This window comes from Cebus imitator, unplaced genomic scaffold (assembly GCF_001604975.1).
Source record: "Cebus imitator isolate Cc_AM_T3 unplaced genomic scaffold, Cebus_imitator-1.0 Scaffold149, whole genome shotgun sequence".
NCBI lineage: Eukaryota > Metazoa > Chordata > Mammalia > Primates > Cebidae > Cebus > Cebus imitator.
In genome coordinates this window covers 3,235,767-3,257,727 of record NW_016107464.1, presented here as the reverse complement: position 1 = coordinate 3,257,727, position 21,961 = coordinate 3,235,767, and the positions used below count along the sequence as shown (strand labels likewise).

The 21,961-nt window shown below is 46.8% G+C and overlaps 1 protein-coding gene across 4 annotated transcripts in view; it reads left to right on the top strand.

Moving 5' to 3' along the window:
- PAX5 (paired box 5) overlaps positions 1 to 21,961 on the top strand; it is a 196,863-nt gene that overhangs the window by 90,854 nt on the left and 84,048 nt on the right. For all 4 annotated transcript variants that reach the window (XM_017543193.2, XM_017543191.2, XM_017543192.2 and 1 more), the window contains one exon: positions 16,410 to 16,539. In XM_017543193.2, the coding sequence (XP_017398682.1) occupies positions 16,410 to 16,539 (130 nt within the window). The remainder of the gene's footprint in view (positions 1 to 16,409; positions 16,540 to 21,961) is intronic.

Here is a 21,961-nt window from a genome sequence, read left to right as displayed (position 1 = left end):
CTGCTTTCTCCTGCCCGCTGCTGTTCCTGGGACAGCAGCACATCCTGGTGTCCACTTCTAGAGGGTCTGTTTCCCTCTGGAGACCTGGCCTCCTTCTCCAGGCACCCTGGGGATGTGGCTGTGGGCTCAGGGTGGGTCCCAGTGCTGCTCCTGGGGGTCATGTGCGCAGACACGTGATTTAGCATGCCTCACAGTGCCACATGTCTTTAAAATTACAGTGCCCGTTTCCTGCTGAAATAATTTCCACAAAGAGTGGCTCCTATTACCTCAAGAGGCGTGCAGACGTCATGATTTATTATTATTTATGGTCCCAAGGCCTTGTTTATGCAAGACGGGTTAGGTGCGTGCGATAGAAATGCCATTATGCAAATGACATTGAATGTCCTTACTGCGCCTAAATAATTTTTGTGTTGGACGATTAAACCTCATCTGTTATTGATATGGGCTGCAGTCGGGCCATTACAGAGTCCCAACAGTACTTACTCCCAGTAATGGGAAAATTGAGAGAGAGAGACCAACACAATTGCCTCAAGTGGGCTGTGATGGTCTGGAAGGAGTAGAACATCTCTGAGGCCGAGCAAGGGAGCCTCAGACTCCTCAGGATAAATAAGGAAGGCAGCTCCCGGCAATAAATTAAGCCCCGGCTGGAGTGGGTGCCTTGCAGGATTTGTGGCCTTCCAGCCTCGTGATTTAGCTATTTGATTTAGCCAGGGGACTAGGCAGCCCCAGCCCGAGTTCCAGTAAGGCCCCTCATGGTGGGGAGGGTGACAGGAGGAGGGTGGCCACGACGACGCTAGGCATCCAATCTGCTGTGCCCATATGACGCCAGCGCGCGCCCGCCCGCGAGCACTCTCTCTCTTTCTCTTCCTCTTTCTTGCTCTCTCTCTCTCTCCCTTTTTTTTTTGACACAGCTGTGAAGTCCCATTTTGATCAGTGTTGATAGCTTATGAATTCCAAAATTGACAAAATTTACAGAAAAATGAGGATAATCCATCTTCCTTAGCAGCCTGTCAGGAGCTGGCCATACTTCATAATCTCCAATTACAGATGCTATTTTCCGACATTTACATGCAGATATTAGAACCAAATGAAAATGAGAAACAAAGAGAGAATGGAAATGCAGCTATTTATATGTATAAAAGACAAACAGGTAAATTCAAGACATTTAGATTGGATTTGGGGTCCCTTTAGGAGGCTGGAAAGAGACAGCCTTGAGCACTTGGGGTTTCAGAACAAAATGGCAAGACATGTGGTCTCAGCAGGCCTGCCTAAGGTCTGGTGGTTTGGGTTAAAAATGGGTTAGCCCTGCCCAAATGACTAAGGATGCTTGACTGGGGGTGAAGGGACACTTAGGGCACCCCCCCCAGGGCTTTCAGGGTCTCTGCGGATCACCCACAATGCATACTGAGTGGGAAAACCTACACACATTTCACGAAAGGGCCAGTTTAGAACCTTCCACATTTATTTTAAAGAAAGAAAGAGAGTGATGGGGCGACTACCATTGGAGCTTTTTCTCCAGGGCAAATTTCAAAAAGTTGGCCCTTTCTGGTGACAGAGTGTACACATTCCCACTGAGAAGGGGACTCAGGAAGGGGCCGCTGCTTGTCAGAAAGGCTCTGGCCAGGTGCATAGGGAGTTGCACCAATAAACTTTTAAAATGGGATATACATAATAAAATTAATGGGGAGAGAAGGAGTTCTGATATATGGATCATCCGCTCCCTTCTCGAGGCTAATCTGGCTGAGAGAGGAGGGTCTGGGAGGAGGCTTTGTAATGAAAATGTTCTTCCCATAAAATTGAAGGGAGAACAGCCTTGTTGCCCTCGCAGCTGTATGTGGCACTGGCTTCTGGAAAGCCCAGGATATTAATTAGCACTGCTTTGGATTAAACTCTCCCAACCATGTCGGATGGTACGATTTTTTTCTTTGTGAGCTTGGCAGAGGGTGGCAGGAAGGCTCCGGCCTGGGTTTTCCCAGCCTACTGTTATTACTGAACTTTTATTTGGGGATAAAACCTCTTCCTTTCCTAGAAATAAAAATGAGATATTCTAGGGTTTTCCAGGGCAATTGGGCAGAGAGAGGCTGTTTTGCTGGAGCAGGCAGAGGAGGTGGAGACAGTTGGATGGGGAGATGGGAACATCTCAGTTGCTCTTGGCTTGAAAGCTTTTGTTTGTTTGTGGGAAGCCTGTTTCTAGCCAGCAGTTTTATGTTATTTGAGGTTTGATTTGTGGGAAAGAGATGAAGGAAATAAAATCAGGAGTCTAAATTAATGTGTGTGTGTGTGTGTGTGTGTGCGCGCGCGCGTGTGTGTGTGTGTGTGCGTGTGTGTGTGTGTGAAGAAATTATTAAAAATCCAACTCAGACCGAGCCTTTAGAAATGCATTTGTTTATATATCTAGCCTCAGGCAAATGGCTTGCTTGTCTAAGTCAATTATAGGTATTAGCACAAAAAATAATTATTGTGCTTTGTTTCTAGGTATGAAATGCAAGATTCATGGAATTAACACGCAACCTCAAAATGCAAATATATTTCCATAATTAAAAGCAGAGGCTCTTAAGTAAAGTTAACCCTAATAAAAAGGCATAGAAGCAGAAACACCACCGTCACTGTGCTAGTTTTGTCTAGATTATTAACACTAGCTAAAATTTGGGCTTACACTTCATAGCTAAATCCTAAGCCTAGTGTCTCCTTCCTGTGGTTTCTGGTCTTTCTAGAAGCCAGAATATCACCTTCAGGAAAGAACAGAGAGGGCTTAACCTAAGCAAACAGTCAGATGCCTGTTTTTTCCTTAACAGCGCTAACAGTGCCACATGTTATGTTTATTTCTCTATTGTTTCACACTGATGTTAAGATGAATTGCTAATGTTGGCTTTGAATGGGAGCACCCTATCCTCTGAGTTGATGGTGTAGAAGCTTGTGGAAGCTTTCTGTCTAAATGAAGAGAATAAAGGATAAAGTTAATGACATCTGTGGCTAAACCTATCTGGAAAGCTTTCCTATAGGTCATTCTTCAGCCAGGATTTGAAGGGACAGATAGACAGGGACTGGAGGAGAGAAAGGGAGAGAGCGCCGGATGGGGAGAGAGTGGCTGTGTCAAAGGTGCAGAGTCAGGTGTGTTGTCTGAAAAGGCCACCAAACATGGGAAGATGAGCCTGGCCTAGCAGGTGGGATCCCCGTCAGGGCTCCAGTGCATCGTGGAGCCGTTTACAATCAGAGTGAAGAGCACAGGCGTCGGAGTCAGGCATAAGCTGAGTCTGAACCCGCTCTGCGACTTACTAGACTTCTCTAAACCTCAGTGTTCTCATCTGGAGCACGATAGGGTTAGTAAAAGGAGCAGACGGCGTTCAGAGTGGTATTTCAGAGTTTGGACTGTGGAGTTGCACTGCTGGGGGGTGAACGGGACACATTATCTCGGCACCTTGTGTCTCATTTTCATCCTCTGTAAAGGGAGGGTAGTAATACTTACCCCGTGGGTTGTTGTAAGGATTAAATGAGTTATTAGTAATACATTTGAATACATAGAACAGTACCTAGCACACAGTAAGCATCCAGTCTATGCAAGTTATTCTGCCTCTTAGTAAAGGTATGTGAGGGTCTCGGGAGAGCTGCTGGAGTCTTCCGAATGGTAAGCCAAGGAGCCTGAATTTGCCGTGGGAGGCCTGGCCATCGCAGCCTTCTTTTTTTGGTAGTTCCCTCGCACAGTTTCTGTTTGGCCCCAGGAATCCTTAGTGACTAAGAGGGCGCTCCCTCCCGAGGCTGGCTGGGTATGGCTTTGCAGAGCATCACGGGCTAGGAAGTTCCTTCTGACAGGGAGTGGAAGGGCAGAGAGGTGGCTTTTGGCCTGAGGAGTGTGTGTGTGCATGTGTGTGTGTGTGTGTGTGTGTGTGTATGTGTGTATGCGTGTGTGTGTGTGTGTGTGGGCATGCAGATTCCCACGTGGCCAGAGGTGGTGGTGGTGGTGGTGGGGAGGGGCATCCAGGTCCACCTCCCTGTCCCCACCCTGCCACCCTATTGATCTGGCCATGCAGAGGGAGCGTTTCTCTTTTCATTTCTCCATGGCCCTAGCATAGCCTTTCTGTCTTCCTCGTAGCTGGGAAGTTACGCCAAAAGAATGTGAACTATGAGAATCTTGGCGTGCTCCCTCTCCTCCCATGCCAGCTACTTGAGGATGGGCATTCTCCCTTTGCACACTCATTCAGGCCCCTTTGTAGCCCAGAGTCCTGCACTCCCTCGGAGGTAGTGGCTTCCCTGCCCGTTACTGCCCTGTAGTGGGAAGGGCAGCGGGGCCCTGTCATGGTCTGCCTGGAAGAAGCCTGTGGAACTTGGCCACCTGGAGATGGAGCTTTGTCCCTGGAACTTTCCCTCCCTTTGTCCACATCAGGCTCTGTTGCTGCTCGTGACCCAGCCAGGCAGAGCTGTAGCAGGTGCAGGGGCTCCCCAGACAGGGAATCCCCATCCCCCCTCCCCACAGAAGTCAACCCGACTGGGATCTTCTGTTCAGGAGGCTTTGACTACCAAGTTCTGGGCCACTGGGCCCCAGTTCTCATTCTCCAGAAGTGGAACTTTGTGATCTAAGCCCTGTCAGAATAACCTTTCTATCCACGTATTTGGGAAGACCTGTGAGCTTGCAAATAGCACACTGGTTAGGGAAAGGAGGAAATGAATGCTTACTTTTTTTTTTTTTCAATCATATACCGAGTCAGTTTCCATTTCTAATGAACTTAGAGTGAGCCCTGCCTTGACTGTGAGAACTGTATGAATCAGTCAGGTTCTAGGCTACCAGGAAAGCAGAAGCAAGTATCATATGCCCCCATCAGACAGTATGTCTGATGGAGGAGGGGAGGCCCTGGGCCCCGTGCTGGATCCAGACAGGGAGGGCACTGGCACCCATAGGGCCTCTGTTGGAACTGGAGTTTTGGCAAGCACACCAGGACCAATGTTGGGAGACCAGCATTTAGCACTTTCTCACACTGGAGCTGTGTGGCTGCCTCGGAAAGTAGTGAGTTCCCCGTCACTGGAGATACCCATTTGGTGGATTTTAAGCGCAGGTAAAGATAAGCCTACAGCACTCCTGAGTTCTGTTAGTCCCTGAGATTTGTAAGAGGACAGGGGAAGAAAAGGGTCTTCTGATCAGTCATTGCTGAAAGGTTCTCTTGGACAGAAGTCACAATGTCTGACTTTGGTTGCCTCGCTGGGCTTCCCCTGCTGGCACCCACCACTTGGGAACACATCTGGGGGTGTGCTGGAGGGGTGCCTGGCAGGCTGTAAACAGAACAGGGGGAGATGAGTCACTGAAACTTTACCAGTCTCTTCTTGGAAGCCCCTTCAATTCTGTTGCAAACCATTTTGACCCAGGCCGTGAGCACAGTTCTGGAGAAACAAATGAATAAAGAGCGTGTCTGGCTCCTGTCCATGGCAACCTCTGATGAATAAAAGCACCTTGACATCACTTATCCTCTCAGTGACCCTGGGAAGCACCTCTGGCACCGTTGGAAGAGCCAGGCCATGGTACCTGTCCCAGTTCATTTGGTTCCACAGGCATTTATGTCACATCTGTTCAGAGCTGGGCATTGGGCCAGGAGCTGCTGCCACAAAGATGAGGGAGACACAGTCTCATCCTTCTGAAGCTCACACTCTAGCAGGGGGATGAGGTCCCTAAACGGTTAAGTGTATAATGCAGAATGATAAGTGCTGTGGCAGAGAGAAGCACACTCAGCTCTTTTAGGAACACAGAGAAAGGGAAATCAGTGAGGGCTTCCTGGAAGAAGAAAGGCCTTTCAACATCCTTTGTAGTACTTCCCTCAGTCAATATTAATGGTAGCACTTTGTAGATTATGGAGTACTTTTGCAAGCATCATTCAGTTAAACTTTTTATTTTGAGATAATTGTAGAGGCCGGGCACGGTGGCTCACACCTGTAATCCCAGCACTTTGAAAGGCTGAGGTGGGTGGATCACGAGATCAAGAGATTGAGACCATCCTGGCCAACATGATGAAACCCTGTCTCTACTAAAAATACAAAAAATTAGATGGGCATGGTGGCGTGCGCCTGTAGTCCCAGTTCCTCGGAAGGCTGAGACAGGAGAATCACTTGAACCTGGAGGTGGAGGTTGCAGTGAGCAGAGATCACACCACTGCACGACAGCCTGGTGACAGAGCGAGACTCCATCTCAAAAAAAAAAAAAAAAAAGAGATAATTGTAGATTCATATACAGTTGTAAGAAGTAATGCAGAGGGCTCCTATACCAAGTTTCCCTCCATAATAATATTGACACTGATAGACATTGAGTCCAAGATATTGCCTATTTCTATCAAGGCAAGGATTCCTCCTGCTGTTTTTTCAGTAGACATTTTCAAGGTATTTATTTATGAATCTGGCACTGGGGACTCAAAAACTGAAAAGCGAAAGGCCTGCCCTCCAGGGCTTGACCTTCCCATCTCCCTGCTGGGTTTTCTCACAACCTTGCGAGTTCGGCCACATAGCCCCCTTACAAATGAGAAAAGGTGCCCGGAGTGAGAGGTGCCTGGCCTAGTTTCACACAGCACAGACTTGGCCATGTCAGGCTTCAAGTCTCTCCTTCTGGCCCCAGGCCCGGTGGGATTCCTCGGCCACACTGCCTCCCCTGGTGGCTGCCAGGCCTCTGGATTCAGTGACTTGGGGTCAAATGGGCAACATCTTCATCAGCCCACAGAGGGAAGCCTAAGCCCTGCTTGGGATCATGGCAAGGAGAGCCCCATTCTGCAAGGTGAGGACCCCATCCTGGTGGGCATAGACTTTAGTGAGCCAGAAGGGCCCCAATGGATCTGGCCCATCTCTCTCATGACAGATGGAGCCACTGAGGCCTGGCAAGGGGAGGGTCTGGCCCCAGTTGCATGGGAGTCCAGGGCAGACCCAGGTCCAGGCCCCCTGCCAGCCCATCGGCTCCGTCGTAATCAAGACAGAATTATTTCTTAACATACACTTCATCAGGTGGAGTTTTGTGCATCCAGGTTTGAAGAACGTGGGCCGTTCCTCCTTGCAGGTTCAGCGCTCTCCCCCCAGCTGGAGGAGGAGAGCGGGTGTGTGGCCAGGGCCCTTCATGGAGGAGTATCTGAGTTGCACCTTCAGGGGTGGCAGTAGAGTCCCCTCCCACTCTAACTCTGCTTCCGGGTCGGGGACCAGCGCCGCACTGAGGGTTGCATTGGCATCCCCTCCCCACACACTCCACTTATCTCTTAACAGCTTTATTGAAATATAATTTTTATACCATAAAATTCACGCATCGTAGGTGCGTGAGTCAATGGTTTTTAGCAGATTTGAGGACTTATGCAACTATCACCACAGTTTGGTTTTAGAATAGTTTCATCGCTCCAGAAAGATCCCTCATGCTGGTTTATAGTTAATCCCTGACCTCACCCCCATCTCCAGCCAACCATGAATCTGCACTCTGTGCCTGTAGATTTGCCACTTCTGGCATTTCTATGGGCTATCCTTTATGTCTGAACTTTGTCACCTAGCACAACACTTTTGAGGTTCATCCATGTTGTAATGTGTATCAGCACTCCATTCCTTTTCATTGTTGAATAGTATTCCATTGTGTAGATATACCACATTTTGTTAACTGCACTTTATTTTTCAGCAAACTTCAGACATTATGTCACTTCACCTGTAAATATTCTAGAATGAATCTTTAAAAGACAAGATATTTTATTTATTTATTTATTTATTTGAGACAAGGTCACCCAGATCGGAGTGCAGTGGTGTGATCAAGGCTCACTGTGGCCTCAATCTCCTGGGCTCAGGTGATCCTCCTGCCTCATTCTCCCAAGTAGCTGGGACTACAGATGCATGCCACTATGCTCAGCTAATTTTTAATTCTTTTGTGGAGATGGGGGTCTCGTTATGTTGCCCAGCCTGATCTCAAACTCCTGGCCTCAAGTGATCCTCCTGCGTCAGCCTCCCAAAATGCTGTTACTGGTGCGAATCACAGTGCCTAGCCAGACAAGACCTTTAAAAGGCATAACTGCATTACCATTATCACACCCACAAAGTTAGCACATCCCTTCATGTCATCAAATACCCAGTTGGTGCTCACATTTCCAATTGTTTCATTATACGTCATGATTTTTTTCATGATTATATCTTCTACAGCTTGTGTGAATCAGGGTCCACATTGTGATCTACTGATGTGTCTCTAAGCCTCCTTTAACCTATAGGTTGACCGTCTCTTGTTCTTGCCATTCATTTGTTGAAGAGAGAATTTAGACTCTGTCATGTGGCCAGTGATAGCAGCAAAGAGTGTCCGCAATGGAAGGGGACTTAGAGATCCTTCAGTAAAAGTCCTCAGACATGTGGGGAAGCAGAGGCCAGTGAAGGGAAGGGCTTGCAGACCCCTCTGCCTGCTCAGTCTCAGTCCCTGGAGCCAGGTCCTGGAGACACGCCTCGCCCACTCCAGCTTCCGTCCTCCTTCTGGGTAGGTGTAGAGGTGGACAGATGTCTGGTCCTTCAGAATGGGAGTGGTTGGCCTGGCTCTGGCCCAGCTCCCAAGGGATACCTGAGGCCTGGCAGTGAGCCTACAAGAGCCCAGCAGGTCATGGGAAGGCCTCATGGCCCCAGGTGGCCATCTGAGGTGACCAGCCCTGCAGCCTTGTCCCCATGCACTGCCCTCCTTCGTGCTGCCCTCCTTCTCACATGTCTGTGTTTCTTTTCTCCTCCATGCTATGGCAGTGGTGCCCCGTGCTGATGAGACAATACTTGGTGCAGCCCCAGGCAGTCCTTTTCCAGGTAATTTCCTAGGGACCCAAATGATGCCCAGTGCACACTCTCCTGGGGCATGTGCCTCCTTGAGTCCCTTGCTAGAATTCCTGACCCTCTCATGTTGCTTAGTTTCCAAAGTACTGTCTCTCTCCTTATCCCTCAGATTCTCATGATTGCTGAGGTAGGCAGGCAGCTAGGGACTAGAATTAAAATCTCATTTTACTCACGGTGAAAATGAGGTTCACAGAGCTGGCCCAGCTCGCCTAGAGCCACACAAGTGAGAAAGGGGCAGGGCTGGGACAAGAACCCTGTGTTATCACTCCTAGTTCAGTCCTTTTTCTACCACTGGGTCAAAGGCTACCAATGAGGCAGAGAAAAATGAACTAAGAGCCAGCTGCAGTGGCTCATGCTTGGAATCCCAGCACTTTGGGAGGTTGAGGTGGGTGGATCACTTGAGCTTAGGAGTTCAAGACCAGCCTGAGCCACGTGGTGAAACCCCATCTCTACAAAAAAATATATAATTAGCTGGGCATGGCAGCATGTGCCTGTCGTCCCAGCTACTTGGGAGGCTGAGGTGGGAGGATCACTTGGGCCTGGGAGGTTGAGGCAACAGTGAACCATGATTGTGACACTGCACTCCAGCCTGGGTGAGAGAGTAAGGCCTTGTCTCATAAACAAATTAACTAAGGATGTTAATTTTTTTTTTTTTTGAGAGAAGGTCTTGCTCTCTCAAGGATCCCTATCCCTGTACCCCAGTTTTTCTATTTGGAAAAGATGACCCTGACTGTCCTTCAATTATACTTCTGACATTTAGAGGGGAAGCTGTTCCATCACCTGGAGCGTGGTGTCTGTGAGGACGGTGCACACACCTTGGGCTGGTGGTCTTGACCTTGAGGTCTTATAAGAGTCTGTGGTTGCCAGGCGCAGTGGCTCATGCCTGTAATCCCAGCACTTTGGGAGGCCAAGGCAAGTGGATCACCTGAGGTCAGAAGTTCGAGACCAGCCTGACCAATCATGGTAAAACTCCATCTCTATTAAAAAGACAAAAATTAGCTGGCACGGGGGTGGGTGCCTGTGATCCCAGCTACTCGGGTGACTGAGGCAGAAGAATCCTTTGAACCCAGGAGACAGAGGTTAAAGTGAGTCGAGATTGCATCATTGCACTCCAGCCTGGGTAACAAAGCGAGACTCTGTCTCAAAAAATAAATAAATAAATAAACAATAAGGTTCTCTGGCAGCAGGCAGAGGAAGTTTTATCCCAGTTGGTTGCATTTCAGTGGGAAATCTGTGAATTGATGACTTCAGTTCATTTCTGTTCCTGGGTCGTGATCAAGGACAGCACCAGGGGTCCCTGATGAAGAGGGAGAAGAAGCCTAAAATGACATCCTAAGAAAGAACCCCAAGGGCTCCGAGAAGTAGGACATGTAGAACATAGCTGTTCCCTGTGATTCCAGTGGCTGGGGTGGGACAGGGGCAACGTACCCGAGTATGTAGGTGCACCAACACACGTACACATCTGCGACTGTGTGCGCACCTCTACACCCCTCAGCCCTTGGCTTCCAAAACACTATGAGGAATGAAAGTAGAGTGCCGTGGTTACCAGGAAAAGAGGCACTAGGAATGCCTTCCCTCTTCTCTTTGTCTCTTTCTCCTCGCTGATCTTCTTTCCTTATTTTCTTCCTTTCTTTTTCTGTCAGTTCATCTTTCCCAGTCTTTATTTTCACAAAGGACTTGAAATGACCTGTAAAATAAGCAATGATGTGTACCTAAGTTAAGTCTGGGAAAAAGTTCAGAAATTATGTAGAGAAAAGGGGAAGATCATTGTACCAGGAACCAGCAATGATGTGATTGTGGTGGCTGAGCACTGCATTTGACCGAGTTTCCTGGCAGTCAAAGCAAAAAGGGATATGCAGTGGTTTCCAGTGTTCTTGTTTTTAGTCAGAGGCAGATTAAATGACTCATCAGGGGAAAAACTTAACTGGTGCTGAATTGTAGGAGGGATTGGCAATGAATTTGAATATTTTAATGAACAGTATTTCCAGAGTTTTTAAACAATGTTCTTTTCACGGCTCTTTACTTTTTTTGCCTCATAAAAGTGTTGAATGCCTGATATTCCATCAGAGACTGGTGAAAGCACTACCCAGCAGCTTTGACATGTTGGACAGGGATGTTGCTTTCTGGTGACCTGACTTTATGTAGGGTAGAGGTGAAAGAAGGGCAGGGGATGTTAGCATATCACTTAGTGCTCTTGTTCAAACATTTTAGTTAATTTTTGAGTGTTATAGCTCATATCATGCTACTGGACCTTCATTCATTCATTCATTCATTCATTCATTCATTCATTCAACTTAGGGGACACTAGATATGTTCCCTGTTCCACACTCTCAAGGCAGCCTGGTGGGAGATAGATAAACAGCCACTCTACATGGCGATAATGGAAGTCTGTGCAAAAAGCCAGCAAATACGGAAGCATAGACAAGGGAGAGATTATATCTTTGTAGAATTGTGGAGCTCAGGAATGGCTTCACCAAGGAGGTGACATGTGAACTGGGTCTTGTGGATAATATAAGAGTTCTCTAAGTGATAGAGTGATAGAGAGATGGGCCTGGGCAGAGGTAGGACAGTGCCTGGAATGGCTGAGGAGCTGTGCTGTAGCAATGTCCAGGGAGCCCAAGAGACTGGGGAGAATGCAGCTGCCTTCAAAAATCATAGACACCTCAAAAGGACAAACAGTGATTAGGACTTAGGGAACAATTAAACACCAAAACTAATTGACAGCCTCCTCTGGCTCATGCAGGGGCAGCGTAAGGGCCGAGGGAATCCCACCAAAGAAGACAGGAGGCTGGGTGTGGTGGCTCACACCTGTAATCCCAGCACTTTGGGAGATCTGAGGTCGGGAGCTCGAGACCAGCCTGACCAACATGGAGAAACCCCATCTCTACTAAAAATACAAAATTAGCCAGGTGTGGTGGTGCATGCCTGTAATCCCAGGTACTCGGGAGGCTGAGGCAGGAGAATTGCTTGAACCTTGGAGGCAGAGGTTGCAGTGAGCCGAGATCATGCCATTGCACTCCAGCCCTGCAAGGTGGTGGTGGTGAAAGGCACAGATGGCCGGGTGCAGTGGCTCACGCCTGTAATCTCATTACTTTGGGAGGCCGAGGCAGGCAGGTCACTTGAGACCAGGAGTTCAAGACCAGCCTGGCCAAAATAGTGAAACCCCATCTCTACTAAAAATACAAAAAATTATTTGGGCATGGTGGCATGCACCTGTAATCCCAGCTATTCAGGAGGCTGAGGTAGGAGAATCACTTGAACCTGGGAGGCAGAGGTTCCAGTGAGCCAAGATTGTGCCACTGCATTCCAGCCTAGGTGACAGAGCAAGACCCCTCCCAAAAAAAAAGAAGAAAGAAAGAAAGAAGAAAGAAAGAAAGAAAGAAAAGAAAGAAAGAAAGAAAGAAAGAAAGAAAGAAAGAAAGAAAGAAAGAAAGAAAGGAAGAAAAGAAAAGAAAAGAAAAGAAAGAGAGGGAGGGAAAGAAAGGCAGGCAGGCACAGATGGTGAAGTACAACTGAGGACTCATTTCTGAGTCCTGCCATCTCCCAGGGCCCGGCTCATAGGGAGATTTGCTTTGCTTTCTGGTTGGACGCCTGAATTTTTGGACCTCGCATTGCATGCATATCATAAGTTGAAGATTTCATGTCTTAAAAAGATGATCCAAACCCAAATTTTGAAGTGGCTGGATGAGCTTTGATACTGAATTTGTTGACTAAAACAAAAATCAAATAGCAAAACATAGCTCTTCCATCTGGAAATTAAATATGTTAAGAGGCAGGATATATCCTATGGCCACCCTTTCTGCAGTTCTCTTAAACCCAGGTTGGCTCTGCTTTCTTAGGAGAAATAAAGGCTTTCCCTTGCAGACCCCGTAGCCCAGCCCATGTCAGAGAGGAGAGGCTGAGGCCTGGGAATGGGACAGGCCCCAGGGTGGCTGGGAGGGGCGCAGGGATGCTGACTCTTGGCTGGGATTCTGCCTGGCCCTAGGAAGAACACTCCTTCATTGGTTCACCCAGTGTTCAATGTGCAAGCCCTTCACAATCGAGGTCCAGCTACTCTACTTTTCCATCCTTCCCCTTTACACTTTCACCCCTCACAGTGCCCTGTTTCTGGGTCACTCCTGTCCTATTACCCCTGAGCCTGTCTTCAGCTGTTCTCAGCCTTGGGAGTTAGGGATTGTTCAGTCCCGGGTTCAATACAGCCTACGTCAAGAAACCTTTCCTGACCGCTTCACACCCCATGGACATTAATGACTCTGTGCTTCTGTCCCTCTTGGATGGAATTTCTGGGCCAATGTGTCTTCTCTTGGGGTTTGTGGGTAAGGGTCAAAGGGTGTGTCTGGTCTTCACACATCATATTGCACACAACAGGGCTCAGTAAAGGTTGAATGAATGCATGCCCACTCTGCTCAGGCCTTCACTAGGGCATTCGAGAATGCAGAGAGGAGGGAGGAATTGGGACCTACCCCTGGGGGCCCAGAAACTAGAAGATGCCATCTAGGAAAAGACCCTTGTCAGAAGCATTTTGACCTGCTGTCTTTGCACACAGCAGTGAACTGAAGGATTTGCGTCTGGTGAGTGGAATTCCAAATTCATGCCCAGTTCATTCTCAGAATATTAGGAGGATAATGGCACGACTAAGTCTTGTTCTACAGAAGAGGAAGTCTAGGCAGCGACCTTTTTCCATTAGCTCCTCCTGCATGGAATGAAGGCCGTATTTTCCAAACTTTGCTGGCTGTGACCTATAGCAAGAAACACATCTGAATCTCTACCTTATACACACATGCACACTGACATGGGAAATAACGATTCACAAAACAGGGCTTAGCCTTTCTATGTGGGACACCCTTGCGTATTTTTTGTTCAGTTCCGTTTATAAAAATGTTGGGACCAGCAAGTTGATCTCACTGTGTTTTAATGGATCAGGTTCTCACAGTATAAAAACCATTAGGGTCATTGTCCAGGTTTTGGAGTCAGAGGGACCCAGGTTTGAATCCTGGTGTGGGCACCTAGAAGCTGTATGAACTTAGGCAAGTCATTCCCACTCTATCATAGAAGCCTGAGTTTCTTCATTTGTAAAATGGGCATGTCATAGAGCCTGCTTCAAGGGGTGACTATGAGGATTAAATGGGATAGTGCAGCTGAAGCTCCTGGTACAGAGTGAGTGCTCAGTGAGTGTGAGAGTTTGATGCAATTGTGAAGACTGTGGTTGGTATTGCCCTGGCACCACTTGGTGGGGCCAGCAGAATGAGCGTGGGACTCACACTTCCTGGGGAATGGTGGTCAGGAAAGACTTCCTGGAGGAGGAGGTACTGAGACAGGGCAGCAGGATGACTGGGTCCCTCTACTAATCCCACAGTGAGCAGGAACCCTGTGTGAGCATCCCAGGCCAGAAAAGGAACTCCTCCTTCCATGAAGGACAGATTTGTTCCGAGGGATTTTTGGCTGGGTCCTAGAGCTGACCACATTAGATGCCTTTGCCCTAATTTAGGTCTGTCATCCACCTGGAATTGATTTTCGTGTCTCGTGTAAAGATCCAATTTCTTTTTTTCCCCCATTTCTGAATGGATAACCAGTTACCCCCGCCCTGTTTATTAAAGAGTCCATCCTTTCCTGCTGATTTGTACACCACCTCCTTCATATATCACAGTTCCATATGTGCACGGATCAGGGTCTGACTAGATTCTGTTTCATTGGGCTATTTATCTACCCCTGTGCCAATACCACCCTGTCTTAATTACTGTAGCTCTATAGTGATTCCTGATGCCTGGTAAGCCTGTCCCCTGGCCTTGTTCTTCTTCCTTAGAAAGACCTGGGCTTGCTTTGGGCCTGTGCTCTTCTCTACATATTTCAGAACCAGTTTTCAATGGATGAGGGCCGAAGAGCCCTGGGGAACTCTGGACAAGCTGTCCTCAGCATGAGTCATCTAACGCCTGGGCCTGCAGCACCTCCTGGACTCACTGCTACCATCACCCCCAGTTGGCACCTTAGCTGCCCAGGAAGTACTCTCTGATTTGAAGGGAAAGATACCAGGAATGTGCCTGAGTCTGAGCCCCTCCTGCCTGCCACTTGCCAGTGGCTCCTTTGGTTTCCCTCCCAGTGGCTCAGTCATCATCTTACTCAGGGTGCCTATAGCTCCTTCCAGAAGACTGCTTGCTTCCGAGTCCCTGCCTGACGAGGACATAACCCTGGACCAACAGGGGTGTGTCCTCCATCAGCAATGCCAGGGTCCTGGAGGAAACTCCCCGCACCAAATCTTCACATGCACAAACAAATTTGTTGGCTTAAGTGTTTGCAAATTCCCTCCCTCCCTCCCTCCCTCCCTCCCTCCCTCTCTTCCTTCCTTCCTCCCTTCCTCCCTTCCTTCTTTTTCTTTCTTTTTTTGTTTTTGACAGAGTCTTGCTCTGTCACCCAGGCTGGAGTACGGTGGCATGATCATGGCTCACTGCAGCCTTGATCTCCTGGGCTCAGTCAATCTTCCCACCTCAGTCTCCCCAGTAGCTGGGACTACAGGTAAATGCCACCACACCTGGCTAATTTTTGTATTTTTTGTAGAGACAGGGTTTCACCGTATTTCCCAAGGTGATCTTGAACCCCTAGGCTCAAGCGATGCATCCGCTTTGGCCTCCCAAAGTGCTGGGATTACAGGTGTGAGCCACTGCGCCCAGCCGCATATATTTTCTTTACCTGAAAGCAGGCCCTGGGGTTGGCGGGGAGGAAGAGACTTGTCACTCATGCTTATAATTTAGTCTATTCTTTAGTTGGAAGATCCAGGTTGGCACCTTTGCTGCCTTCTCTAGAGACCATTCTGACAATGGCTTGGATGACAAAGTAAGGACTCATTGCAAACTCTGATTTCATGAAATGGCTTAAAGAAAGGATCATGACTCATGGGCCAGATGCACATGGTTGGCGTGCACTTGTTTAATCTGATGTGTGCACCCCGTGGTTTTCAGCATACAGGTGTTTACCTTCTTCTAGAATTCAAAAACACTTGCCAAATGGTGGTTCAGTTGGTTTGACATATTGGATTAGGATGGGAATTCATGGTGACCCACCCCAACCGGTATTCTGCCTTGTTGATGGTGGGTAAAGCCCTCCTCCCTCGAGCCTCAATTTATTCATCTGTGAAATGAGGATTTGGACCGGATGATCTCCCAGGTTCCTCGTAACCCTTGTTTCTGTGATTCTACTTTTGTGGTTTAAGAGCACAGATATCAGAAACCATTCTTTCCATTCTCTCGGCAAGAAGACACTTATTTCTGCCTTGCTTTTGGTTACTGACCCTCCATCCCTGCATGGAGGAGCATGGGGTCTCTGGCCGACTGGAGCTGGGTGAGGGCAGCCTGCAGGCTGGAGGGAGCTAAGTCTGGATTCCTGTGAAGTTGCACTGAGTCCGGCCTACCTCCTCTCCTGGGAAGAATTGTTGATTCTGAACAGCTGTCTCGTTCCACCAAGCTGACTCTGCCCTTTCAATACTGGGGGCATTCATGAGCCCCCTGTGGGCCTTGGCACAGGCATGGATTAACCCGGCTTGGTGGCTGAGCTCAGAACCTGGAGTTGGCATTTGACTAGGGTACTGTGGAGTCTTGGTGCTGAGATATCTCTGTTTCTTCTTTCAGACCACAGAGTATTCAGCCATGGCCTCGCTGGCTGGTGGGCTGGATGACATGAAGGCCAACCTGGCCAGCCCCACCCCTGCTGACATCGGGAGCAGCGTGCCAGGCCCGCAGTCCTACCCCATTGTGACAGGTGAGGGCACCTGGGGAGTGGGGGATGAGGGGGGAAGGAAGAGAGAGACAGAAGAGTGTGTGGTGGGAAGAGTGGCTCCTTGGTGCATTTGAATGTGATTGGCCATTTTTGTTTTAACGAGGGTATGAGGTCTGGGAACAGGTCGGGTGCTGGGGCCAGGGTTGCAGCTGTGATGAGACATGGCTGGATAAGGTTCCAATGAAGCCGGGGAGAACAAATGCTAGATGGACTGTGGGCTGGAGGGGGCTGGGAGGGCAGGAAGGCTCCTGCCAGAGGGGCCCCCATGGGTGGGGCTGAGTGTTCAGAGACCTGGGGTTTATTGCTTTCATGAGAAAGCCTGCCCTGGTGGGCACCAGCTTCAAGGAGGAATGGGATTCTGTACAGGTCACTGTTGGCATCTCAGATTTCCAGGCAGAGGCTGAGTCAAAAATAGCAGGCAGCTTAGGCTGGAAGGTGCTTTGCAGTTGCAAAGTAGCTGCCCTCTGGAAGGCCCAGGGCCAGACTCCTTAGCTGCCTGTGTAGAGATGAGGCGGGTGGGTCCTGGAGACACACTGTTGAGTGTGATGGTGCCATTTCCTAGCTGTGCAGTCTTGGGTGAGTCATGTAGGCGTCTGGGCTGTGGCTTTAAGCTGCACCTAGCACTAGTGCTAGCACCCAGCCCGGGGGCTGCTGTGAGAATGAATTGGGCTCGTACGTGGAAGGTGCTTGGACTCTTGTCTGGCACACGGTAAGCGCCCAATATGTGTAGCTGTTAGGATCCTCTCAGAACCCTCTCCCTGTGGCAGGTCACCATGGGGCTTGCTGGCTTGCTGCTGCAGAAGGGCTGGACGCGAGGGCTGGGACGGGCAGACCCCTGGCCCAGCTGTGCTGGGATAATGTGGAGCCGACTCCATACGGACAGGTTCAGCTGCCAGCTCTTGGCTGTCCTTTCGGATACTGCACAAATAGACAGGGCGCCGCTGGCAAGCCACACTTGGGCCAGAGCCGTGGGTCTAGTCTGAGGTAGCAGAACACCCGTGTGGGCTGGTAGGCAGGGCACAGTGAATAGTGACAGTGACGCGGGACTCATAGACATGCACGTAGACTGTGGGTGCTTTTGGGTTAGAACAGTGGACGGGGTCCCTTAGGCCAAAGCAGCAAAGCAGGGAGGGCCCAGCTCCGAGACCTGGGCTGACAGGTCAGCACTGGGGCTTAGGCGGAAGCAGCAGGGTCTTATTTGTGGCTTTGAGCACTACGTGAGGACCAGTCAGGTGGCAAGGGTGACTTCGACCTGAGATGGGGCAAGAGCTTGGGCATCCTATGGTGTATGCACGTACCTCTTTAGGTGGAAAATAATCCTGTTAAGAATTGAGGCTGTGGTTGCCTTTCTGAGAATCTTGTCTACAGAAGTGGTCAAGTGGTGACCGGCTGGCCAAAGGGCCAATCTAACCCATAGACATGTTTAGTTGGGTCTAGATAGAGCTTTTAAAAATTTAAGTCAACATTTAGAAAATAAAACTCTGGATTTCGGGATTCCCTTGAAAATCTGGAAAATCTGGCCATACTGGGTCATATTCCCATGTGGTCATGGGTATTGGGGTTCAGTAGCAGTAGCTGCTGCCCCCTGAAGACAGGTCCCCATGGGCCCCACTCAGTTGCTTCCTCATGTATCTTACAAGTCTGACAAGGAATTTGAGTTGAACTGATCTAGAAGATTGGTGCTGAGCACAAGCTCAGTGTCTTAGCTGACCTGGGGTCTGCAGGAGAAGGCTTCTTGGGTAGGCCCAGACAGCAAGCCTGGGCATGGATTGGGTTTTAAAGTAAACCTTTGACCAACGACCTGTTTATACTTTGATTTATTCATTTTAAAATCTCATTACAGAGCAGAAAAACATGTAAACATCCAGGCCAAAGTCAAAATTATGCTTGACTCAAAAATATTAGAAGTATTCTAATTATCAATATAATCCTTAGCTTTCTTATAAGTAAACAATTAAATAAACAATAGTTAGCTAGAAAACATAATAAAAGAGCCCAGTGCAGTGGCTTATACCTATAATTCCAGCACTTTGGGAGACTGAGGCAGGTGGATCACTTGAGGTCAGGAGTTCAAGATCAGCCTGAGCAACATGGCAAAACCCTGTCACTACAAAAAATATAAAAATTAGCTGGGTGTGGTGGTACAGGCCTGTAGTCCTAGCTACTCTGGAGGCTGAGGCACAAGAATCGCTTGAACCTGGGAGGTGGATGTGTGGTGAGCTGAGATCATGCCACTGCATTCCAGCCTAGGTGATGCATTGAGACTCTGTCTCAAAAAAATAAATAAATAAATGAAAGAGAAAAGCCCTTTCTCTCTCTCTCTCTCTCTCTCTCTCTCTCTCTAGTCTGACAGAATTATTTTGAATTAATAGATTACTTAGGAGGAGTTGGCATTTTATATTATTTAGTCTTTTATCCAGGAATAAACTACATCTCTGCTATTTTATTATGACACTTCGGGGAGTTTAAAGTTAGGTTTATTCCTAGGTATTCTCTCTCTCTGTAGATATATACATATGTATGTATATCTACCTGTATAAATACATGTAGATATATATATATTTATTCATTTTTAAAAGCTCTTTGTATATTGAGGAAATTAGCTTTTTGTCATCCATGTTCTACACTTATTTTTTCATTTTGTTCTTTGTCTTTTGGATGTTCTTCTATATACATACAAAAGATTTAAATTTTTAATACTTAAATTTATATTTTGTCTTTTGTATTTGAAATATAGTTTAAAAGATTTTTCCCACTCTAAAATTACAAAAATTTTCCAGACCAGGCACAGTTGCTTAATTCTGTAATCCCAGCACTTTGGGAGGTCAAGGCGAGAGGATCTACATGTAGCTATACATATATATATATATATATATATGAATAAAACTAGCTTCTTTCTCTCTCTCCTCTCTCTCTCTCTCTCTCTCTCCCTCGAATACCTATGAATAAGCCTAACTTCAGAACTCCCCTAAGGGTCATAATAAAATAAACAGAGAGATGTAGTTTATTCCTAGATAAAAGCCTAAATATTATAAAATGCCAACTCCTCCTAAGTAATCTATTAATTCAAAATAATTCCTATCACAATATCAACAGATTTCTTTTGACTTTATCAAAATGATGCTAAATAATACATAAATTAACACTCAGTGATAGTTAGAAAAATTTTAACATAGAGAAATGAGTCTTAGCATATTTAAAGATACCCGTTAAAGCTACAATAACTAAAATTGTCTGTTACTGAAACTGAAGTAAACAGACAAAGGGAGCAGCATAGAGAATTCAGAAATAGGTCCAATTATACATGGGCATACACAAATGCAGCATTTGAAATCAGTAGAAAAAAGATAAATCATTCAGTTTATGGTGTTGAGACAATTGGACCTGTTGGGTAACTACCTCACAATATTAAAATAAAATTCAGGTTGAACACAATATAAAAAATGAAGTCATAATAAACCAGAAAGAAAACTCAAGGTTTTTTTTGTTTTGTTTTGTTTTGTTTTTTGACAATCTCACTCTTGTCCGAGCTGGAATGCAATAGCGCGATCATGGCTCACTGCAGCCTCAACCTCCTGGGTCTAGTGATCCTCCCACCTTAGCCTCCCAAGCAACTAGGACCACAAGCATGATAATTTTTTTTTTTTTATTTTTGTAAAGACAGGGTCTCCCTATGTTGCCCAGGCTGGTTTTCAACTCTTGGGCTCAAGTGATCCTCTCGCCTTGACCTCCCAAAGTGCTGGGATTACAGAATTAAGCAACTGTGCCTGGTCTGGAAAATTTTTGTAATTTTAGAGTGGGAAAAATCTTTTAAACTATATTTCAAATACAAAAGACAAAATATAAATTTAAGTATTAAAAATTTAAATCTTTTGTATGTATATGGAAGAACATCCAAAAGACAAAGAACAAAATGAAAAAATAAGTGTAGAACATGGATGACAAAAAGCTAATTTCCTCAATATACAAAGAGCTTTTAAAAATGAATAAGAAAAAAAGTCCTTTGCCTAATTTTTTTCTACTGTTTTTTTTTTTTTTAAGTTTTGTCCAACCTGAACATCTTTTCATTGGGAAAAAATGCAAATGCCCAACAGTATATGAAAACATGTTCACCTGAATCATAATTTTAAAACTGTAATAACAATCATGAGACGCTTAAAAACATTATCTTAACAAAGATTAAAGTTCAGTGTTGGAGATTAAACATATCTTTTTGCACACTGTTATAAGAACATACATTGATGCAATCTCTTTTGGAGGGAAACTTGGCAATATCTATCACTTTTTTTTTTTTTTTTTGCAAAATCAGTCCCTAGCTCAAAGTCACAATCATCAAGTCAACTAGAAGACTTTTTTCTTTTGAGATGGAGTTTTACTTTTGTTACCATGGCTGGAGTGCGATGGCCCGATCTCGGCTCACCACAACCCCCGCCTCCTGGGTTCAGGCAATTCTCCTGCCCCAGCCTCCTGAGTCGCTGGGATTACAGGCACGCGCCACCATGCCCAGCTAACTTTTTGTATTTTTAGTAGAGACGGGGTTTCACCATGTTGACCAGGATGGTCTCGATCTCTTGACCTCGTGATCCACCAGCCTCGGCCTCCCAAAGTGCTGGGATTACAGGCTTGAGCCACCGCGCCCGGCTCTATCACTTTTTTTAGAGATATATGTACTGGAATGGGATTTATCAAAATTTTAAATGCATATGTTTACTTGCTGGACTCAGAACTTTTATATGCACTTTTAGAAATTTATCTCACAGGTATATTCACGTAGATGCACAATTATATATATATATATATATAAATACAGAATTATTGATAATGGTAAATACAAACAATGCAACGTCCATCAATAGGAGCTGGTTAAATAAATTATGTCTCTTTCACACAATAAAATACTATGCAGCCACTAAAAGGAATTAAAATAGAACTATCTGTACTGTTGTAAATAAGTGTCTAAGATATACTTTTAAGTAAATACTAAGTAACACCCCTCAGGCAGGCAGAAGCCTCCACAGATTTTCAAAACACCCTCTGGAGGTGCAGTTACTGACCCCATTGAGAACTGTGAAACACTTTGAAGGCATGCCTCCAGGAGCTGTTGTGGGGGGGTGGGGTGGCTCTGTTTCACCACATGGCATTCATCTATTTCATTTATATGAACAAGGCAAGTATTTACTTTGTATGAAAAAATATAAAGGACGGACACACAGATGCACACACAGACACGGACACACATACACATCAGATGCTTATATATGAAGATCCAGTGGGAGAGCTTGGCACCCTTTCCTCTGCTTTTTTTTTTTTTTTGAGACGGAGTTTCACTCTTGTTACCCAGGCTGGAGTGCAATGGCGCGATCTCGGCTCACCGCAACCTCCGCCTCCTGGGTTCAGGCAATTC